At 54.5% G+C, this 8,416-nt stretch overlaps 1 protein-coding gene across 4 annotated transcripts in view; it reads right to left on the minus strand.

Annotated features, from left to right (window-relative positions):
- Window positions 1–5,980: 5,980 nt before the first annotated feature.
- The window catches only part of SEC14L1 (SEC14 like lipid binding 1), a 53,442-nt gene continuing 51,006 nt past the window's right edge, over window positions 5,981–8,416 (minus strand). Inside the window, exons 17-18 of one of the 4 annotated variants that reach the window (XM_007462374.1) lie at window positions 8,303–8,404; window positions 5,981–6,523 (exon numbers count right to left, since the gene is read on the minus strand). In XM_007462374.1, the coding sequence (XP_007462436.1) occupies window positions 6,508–6,523; window positions 8,303–8,404 (118 nt within the window). In that variant the 3' untranslated portion in view covers window positions 5,981–6,507. Of the gene's footprint in view, window positions 6,524–7,999; window positions 8,405–8,416 lie in introns of those variants that run through there. The other 3 variants (XM_007462375.1, XM_007462376.1, XM_007462377.1) reach the window with 3 other exon arrangements.

Consider the following 8,416-nt stretch of genomic DNA (forward strand, 5'->3'; position numbering starts at 1 on the left):
GAGCGGTTCTGAAATAGGTAATCAGGTCCCAGGAAGCTGAGCGCCACCCTCCACATACACACACCCACCGACCACCAGGGACCCTTCCCCTCCTCCAGGCTTATCCTACATGGTCTATGGGGCACAGATCCTTCAGAGACCTCCGCAGGGTCAACACAGACCCAGCGTGCGCACATACACACACGCACACACATGCATGCACACGCATGCACACACGTGCCAATGCCTGGGGCCGTGAGGGGGCGACATCCCCTCTGGCAAGCGCTGCAGGGACAGGGCCGCCCGGCAGGGCTCAGGGTTTACCTGTCAGCGGGTGGCTCCGGACAGGACTTCTGGAAACCTGGCAGGTGCCTCCCCTCGCCCTCTGGGCTGCCCTGCCACTGGGCCAGCGCCGCCTTCCTCACCAGGCCCGGGAGGCCGGCACCCAGGGCCCAGGATTCTTCCGGGGGCCCCCGAACGTGTCTTAACTTCTCTTAAAATCAGAAGGAAACATGAGCACAGCCGTCCCTTGGTTTCTGGGGGGCGTGGCTCCAGGCGCCCCCGTAGCGCCCAGACCCCGCGGTTGCGTGAGTCCCTCACCCAGAATTCCTCCCGCGGCTGCGGATTTCGCATCCGCAGATTCGCTCCAAGCAGCCACGGTCAGTTGAATCTGCGGATGCGAAACCCGCGGCCACGGAGGGCCGACTGTGGCCCAGGGTTGAGTGTACAATGAGTCCAGACCGGATTACGTGCATCTTTATGCCTCCAGACAGAAACGTCCTCAGCCACCTTGTCGAATAGAGGAAGGCAAACGTGCCCGGCCCGTGGGGTCAGAACAACGCCCTGACTGCAAGGCCGGAACGATGAGAACTCCACTCTCACTGCACAGATATTTCGGGATGTGTGCCCTGCGGCAGGCACTGTCCTAAGACCCGGCAGGGCCAGAGCCACGGGCCGGGCGAGCCCCCGCCCCTTGAGCGTGGGCGCCTCGTCTCCGCCCACCCCGCCCCGACGTCTAGTGCTGAGCGCCCCACACGGAGCGCGATGAGTGAGGCCAGCCGGAGGCCAGCGTGAGGGCAGAGAGAAGGTGCTGGAAGACCTGGGAGCAGCTCTCCCGGGCAGCCACCTACCCTCCCCCCCCTACCAAGCCCCTGGCTCCAGCAGCAAGCCGTCTGTCCTCCGGTTCTCACGGGCGCCTGAGCAGAGGGACATTTAATCATTTCCTCCCCAGAAGAGGGAAGAAAGAGCGCCACAATGCTTTCTTACTGTTTGCCCTTTCTGATCTCCCCTGGGGTGGCTTGCCTTCCGCTGATGCCGAGATCGTTCTTCCAGAGGACCCTCCCGCGCAGGCACGGCGGGGACGGGCAGGCCCTGGTGTCTCCTCGGACCTGGGCCTGGCTGTGCTCCCAAGTCCTTGGTGCGCCCCGGCTGTACCGCACTCCCCGCGTTCGCAGAGCGCTTCCAAGTGTGTGTGACACGCGCTAGTATCGCTTTTGCTTGTTGTGTCTTGACAACGACCCGAGGAGATAACCTGCTTCTTCCCACTTTATGATCAGCGGCAACGACAGCGAGATGGAAGGGATGCAGGAGCTCTCCCGGCTCAGCCTTCACGGTGGGCAGATGAAATCGGGGCTGAGGAGGTGGACTCACGGCCACCTGCTCGGGGAACACCCCCCCTCACCCCCCTGGGCTGCACCTTCTCAAGCTGCAAGAGCTGGAACCAGATCAGGCTAAGCTCTTTGCCCAGCTCTGACAGACTGGAATTTTTTTCTTTTTTTCTTTTTTTAGAAAATTTAATGGCTGCTTCCTTTCTTAAAAATTTATTTTATTTATTTTGGATTCATCGGGTCTTAGTTGCAGCATGCGGAATCTTCACTGTGGCGTGCAGGCTCTTCGTTGTGGTGCACGGGCTTCTCTCTAGCTGTGGCGGACCAGCTTAGCTGCCCTGCATTATGTGGGATCTTAGTTCCCCAACCAGTGATCAAACCCACATCCCCTGCATTGGACGGGGGATTATTAACCACTGGAGCACTAGGGAAGTCCCCAGCCTGGAATTTTATTCTACATAAAGAAGGATAAGCCTATTGATGGAAAAAACCCAAACCAAAACACACACACACACACACACACACACACACACACACACACACCAACGAGAGATGATTCCAGATTAACCAGTTTTTGGTAAATGTCAAAGGCTTTGCAATGCTAGGACTTTGGAGCAAACTTCCTGTAATTGGTCAAGGTTCCACAGAGAAACAGACCCAATAGGATGCATATATACAGAAAGAGGCTTATTATAAGGAATTGGCTCACGTGACGATGGAGGATGACAAGTCCCAAGACCCGCAGTGGGCAAGCTGGAGACCCAGGAGAGCTGATGGCATAACTCCCGTCTGGAGGCCGGCAGGCCTGAGACCCAGGAAGAGCCAGTGCTCCAGTCCAAAGGAGAGAAAAGCCAGTATCCCATATCATGGCCATTGGGCAGGAGGACGCCTCTCTTACTTGGGGGAGGGTCAACCTTTTTGTTCTATTCAGGCCTTCAACTGATTGCATGAGGCCCACCCACATTAGGGAGGGCAATCTACTTTACTCAGTCTACTGAGTAAATGTTCCTCTCGTCGAAAAACACCCACACAGGGACTTCCCTGGTGGCGCAGTGGTTGAGAATCGGCCCGCCAATGCAGGGGACATGGGTTCAAGCCCTGGTCCAGGAAGATCCCACACGTCGTGGAGCAACTAAGCCCGTGCGCCACCACTACTGAGCCTGTGCTCTAGAGCCAGCAAGCCACAACTACTGAGCCCACGGGCCACAACTACTGGGCCCACGAGCCACAACCACTGAAGCCTGCACACCTAGAGCCCGTGCTCCGCAACAAGAGAAGCCACCACAATGAGAAGCCTGTGCACTGCAACAGAGTAGCCCCTGCTCGCCGCAACTAGAGAAAGCCCATGTGCAGCAACGAAGACCCAATGCAGCCAAAGATAAATTTATTTTTAAAAAACCACAGAAAACAAAACACCCTCACAGACACACTCAGAACCTTAGTTTGACCAAATATCTGGTCCATGGACCAACCAAACTGCCACACAAAATTAACCATCACACCCCTCCCAAGGTAAGATTTCGGTAGACATGTGGGCTGGAGACTTTGCTCCCATGGCTCGGCCTCCAGGGGCAGAGCTGAAAGGAGCAAAGACACGCTCATCGCCCCAGCTCGGTGACCGGGATGCGCATCTCCCATGTGGCCACAAGGTGGCGCCCGCGGAGGCAATTCCCTGGATGGAGCCGTGACCACCTGCAGCCGGCTGGAAAGGGCTCCACCTGGGGGCTGAGGTTGGGTTTCATTCTCTGGCTGTAGCCCCAGGGACTCAGATCTAGAGTGTAGACCAGCCTTGCAAAAGGGAAGGAGAAGGACTTGGCAGCCAGAAAATTCCGTGGAAATCTGGAAGGCTCTACAGGTGGAGCTGAGTGGGTCCTCCTTTCTGCAGCCAGGCACTTGCCCCTCTTTGGTTCCCAGAAATAGCCCAGAAACCCTCTGTGCTTGTGTCTCACTTTGACAGAGTGGTTTGGGACTGGTGCACAGAGGCTCAGTAATTTGAATCTCCCAGGGCTCGTAGCTGGCTTTCTGTCGCTGTCAAACTGGGTCCTGGTGACTGACCGAGCTCTTAAACCCAAAGGCAAGGTCAGAGTGGGAAACAGTCTAGTTGCTTCTATTTGAAGGAAGAGAAAGGACGGGTCATGGGCAGCACATGCCAAGGGGCAGAGCTTTAAAGGGACTGGCCTCAGATTTTCTCCTGGAGAACTGCAGGAGCCTTGCTGTCACTTGTCACCAGCTGGGTGACTCTGCTTTGCTGTCCTGGGCACAGACACAACAAACGCAGGATTGAACACTAGCTACTGCAGGGTACGTCCCCGGCCACAGTGCCTGGGCCATAGGTGCCAGCAGTCCCCACATGGTGATTTGGGTAAAAGGAGGAAACTCCCAATTCAAGAACCTGCGATACTCTCCTTGAAGGCAAACTAACCCACCTAAAGCCCTAACTAAAAAGAAAAACAAAAAACCTTTCTATTGTAAGATAAAGCACAGACATGGAAGAGCACGCATGTCGAATCTGCGACTGAGTGAATGGCCCCACGCCTCCCATTCCATCCCATGCAAAACCAACACTGAATGCTGTTTTCACCCTCTGCCTTTCTTCATGAATGCAAAAATCCTCTTCGGAGTTGTTACCGAAAGTGGGTATTAATGTAGGTCTTTCATAAAAGCAAAATGGTGCAAGACGAACTCTGGAAAAGCAGGCTATACCTGTATACACACACATATACACATACACACACACAAACGTATTATATATGCATCCACACATATATACATCAACATGGTTATTCTTAGTATGTGACCTGTGTGTGTCTATGTATGTGTGTGTGTGTGTGTGTGTACCCACACACACACACACACACACACACATATTACATACCAAGACGCTCAGAATAACCATGTTAATTTCTTGCATATGCCGTCCCCACTCTCCCCTCATTTTTTTTGGCTGCACCTCATGGCTTGGGGGATCTTAGTTCCCCAACCAGGGATAGAACCCATGCCCCCTGCAGTGGAAGCACGGAGTCCTAACCACTGGACTGCCAGGGAAGTCCCAGACACTCCATTGTTTAACACGAGTCTTGACTATAGCTGGTTTGTGCCTCTGTTTGGGGCTGATGAGGATACCTTATCCCCTAGCTTTGTTGTAAATTATGTCCATAGTTTTTTCTTTCTTTTTTTTTAACTGTGGAGAATTATCATAAGCTTTGCCATTTAACCATTTTCTACGGTACAAGTCAGTTGTACATAGATTTCAGGTTCCACATCGGTCTGTTTTCATGTGGGGACGACACTACAATCCTCCCAGAATCCCCTGCTTTCCAAAGCCCTAGCTTTTCAAACAAAACTGATTCATTGGTTTGTTTCACACCAACACTTTACCGAGAACACCCCTGCCATGACTCAGGACTGCAATGCAGCCTGTGGTTAGGCTCTGTCGACGTCTGATGAGACCTGGTGTTAAAGGGAACGACACACTTACGGATCAATACATGTTACGGCTTGGTGGCCTGGTACAAAAACCTGACGCCCACTGTCAGGACGCCCCGTTTCACTGTGGCCCTGAGATAGTCAGAGACGGGAAGCAGGGGACAGGTGCCCACAGCCTCATCTGCTTTTCATGTTGCTCTGGACCCCACTGTGAGAACCTGACGCTAAACCAAAGGCTTGGTAAAGTGGGCCCAGGAGATGGCAGAGCTCAAAGGAATTCATGGGAAAAGCCTTTCCCTTCCCTCGGGGACAGGCTGGCTGAGTCATCAGTTGCACGTCCTGTAGGTGCTGCTGAGGGAGGACTGAAGCCCGTCTCCTGTCTCGACTGCCGGGGGGCGGGCTCACAGCCCAGGCTGGGCCGCAGGCATGGGGGCTCATGCAGGCGTCACCCACTCCCGCCCCACGGCCGGGCCGGTCCCACGGCCGCTGCCACCAAGGATGGGCCCTCGAGGCTCCTGACGGGGTAGGCACTGCTCCTGCATCTGCGGCACCCCATCCCGGCAGGCCCAACTGCAGGAGCCGGGGACAAGGCGGCCCAGGTTTCTGAGGGTCCAAGCCGGCCACCTGACAGAAGGACCCATTTTGTTACTAAAGAAACATTGCATCGTGGCTGAGTCCTGTTCGACCTCATGGAGTTTAAGGAAAACTACAGCCTGTTCTCTTCCGGGAGTGAGGGAGCTGTAAGTACCGGGCTCCGCACTCCTGAGGAATCGGCAGCCCACAGCTGCGACGTGTGTGCAGGACAGTGTACAATGGCACCTCACAAGCTAGCCACTGTTCCCGAGCTTCTGGAACACCAGCCCTCTAGCTCCAGAATCTCCCCTTCCTTCAATCTCTAAAGTCTCCTAAGGACGTCACACCCTTCAAGGGAGACTGCCGATTCACAGTAAGAAAAAGACATTCTTTTTTTTAAACAGTTCACATTTATTATTGATAACAATAAAAAAATCTTTTAAAGACTATCAGTATTGTATTACCAAGAGTGAGGTAATATGTTTACAAAACATTTACAGAATTTGATACGTAAATAATGAAATTAGGAAAAAAAGTGAATTAAGACACTAGTAATAGAGGGGAAACCAAAAGGATCGTTAGTGCTGAAAACAGTGAAATGACAGCAGCATTTTAAAGAGTGCAGGGCACTGATGTAGAGTCACAATGAACTGCGGGATCGAAGTCTACCTGCCTCACAGCCCCTTCCAAGGAGGACAGGGCGATGGGTACTCAGGAGTAACCCTGTAAGTATTTGTGCAGTGATGTGCTGTGAACGCTTAAGGATGCATTCAACTCTTTGGGGATAAGACAGTGCCACTTCTGAGTCAACCTAAAAAGAGCCGCTCTTCAGACTGGGGGAGGGGTGGCTGCAATTCAGACAGCTCTACAAGCGGCCCTGGGCTGATGTGGACTGTCGAGTGAAGTGTTTTCTTGGCAGCTGTCAGCAAAATCGCCATCTGAGACACAGAGAGAGAGAGAGGAGAGAGACAGGGCCGTCTTCAGGTCCTGAGAATTTGGAAACAGGAAGCAGCACGGATGCACGAACTAACCCTACTGTGCTTTCTGGAAACAAGCCCTTAGGTGCCAACGGTGAGCTTCTCTTGTGAAGGACACGCACAGCTGTGCTCCGGACGGGCCAGCAGCCCTGGGAGACGCCCAGGAACGTCCTCAGCGTGCAGGCAGCCACCGCGTATCGCTGCCCGGGAGGGCTGCTCTGCCCCTCCGGAGCCCTGCAGACACCCCCCCACGGGCGCACGCTCGTCCACACAGCTCTCCTGCCACGCGGCACCCACCTAACACCTCCCGGGCAGGTTTACAACAACGCAACTCAGGGTTTCCGTGCCCGTCGCACGCTGACGATGGCCGCCTGGCTTTTGGCCCAGATCCTTAAAAGCACAGTCTCCGCCACGCACCCACCACGGCACACGTCTTCATTCACCACGGAGACTGACCCAAGGCAACACCTGGACAGATTCGCAAAGAACATGCTTTTCCCATAACAAGCCAAGAAAACGAGGGCCAATAAAAGGTAGAGCAGGCTTGGTAACTGGAATCAAAAAGAAAAAGTAAAAAGCAGACCAACCTCACAATCTGACCTGCTTCTATGCAATCGAACCCTTCATTACTTGAACTAAGTTTCTACTCGCCCTGTCCCCCGCTGACGCACACCCACCCCGAGACACACATGCCTGCAGGCACACATGCGCGCGCACACACACACACACACACACACACACACACACACACACACACGCCCACAATTTCCTGTCACAAAGAAGCAGGGCTCCCCCAGGCCACAGGCTGTCCCGACATGGCCACACAGTGAACACAGGACAGTTTCAAAACGGCAGATGGGACTCACTGTCTCTGAAGTACCCTTCTAGTGACTAGAAGAACCATTTGGGCTCTGATGCTACCAAGCTGTGAGGGGCCCAGGGGAGGCCAATCTAGAATGAGTTCAGAACTAACGCGTGCAGGTAGGAAGGGAGGAAAAGGGAGAGGACGCCCTCGGCCCAAGTTCACGGACAGAGGAAGCCTGCTCTCAAAGGACCAAAAGGTTTGAAAGGAGGAAAGAGAAAATAATGTTTAATGATGGCGGTGTTCTTCCTGGCATTGTGGGGAGTCCGCGAGAGCCCCTGACCCCCCAGACCCACTTTACAACAGTGGGTCCGTCTGGCCCCGGAGCCGGGCCGGGGTGCCCACAGGCTCCCTGAGTCCTCCTGATTAAGCGGTGTCTGCTCAGAGGAAAAGGAGCCTAGCGGGCAGTCACTGAATCCTCGGACCGCGTCGACCACCGGCAGGGAGGAGGTGAGGGCCGGATGCAGGGCGGGGGACAGGTTGGCAGCTTCTGCTCCGTGGAGGAAGGTGGGTCACCTCTGACGGGTGGTGGGGAGTTCATCCACTAAGGGATGGTGTGGAGGTGCTTGGAAACATTTTTTGCATCAACGTTTGAGACAAAGTCAACCTCTTAATTGGTATATAAACTACTTTTCTTTGAAGAGAGAGCCCTTGTGCTCTGGTTGGATTTTGTGCACACTGTATACAAAACCTATGGCTATTGAGCTAGAGTTAAAACTACCTGTTGAGATTGTTTCGGGGTCAGTGACTACGTTTGCCACCTGGAGAGCTACGTGCTACCTAGAGGGCCAGAGGAGTCCGCACAATGCGGCTGCTGGGTGGGCAGGCGGGCGGTGGCCCGAGGCGGTGGGCCGTCCCCTCTGCGCACTGGGCGCTACCTGGAGACCATGGAGCTGGAGTGGGACTGGCTGGACGAGGTGGTGGCAGCGCTGAGCTGGGAGAACCCGCTGTGGCTGGACTCCAGGCTGGTCATGGAGCCTCTGCAAGAAGCA

Source organism: Lipotes vexillifer, unplaced genomic scaffold, assembly GCF_000442215.2.
Source record: "Lipotes vexillifer unplaced genomic scaffold, Lipotes_vexillifer_v1.1 scaffold1691, whole genome shotgun sequence".
Classification (NCBI taxonomy): Eukaryota; Metazoa; Chordata; class Mammalia; order Artiodactyla; family Lipotidae; genus Lipotes; species Lipotes vexillifer.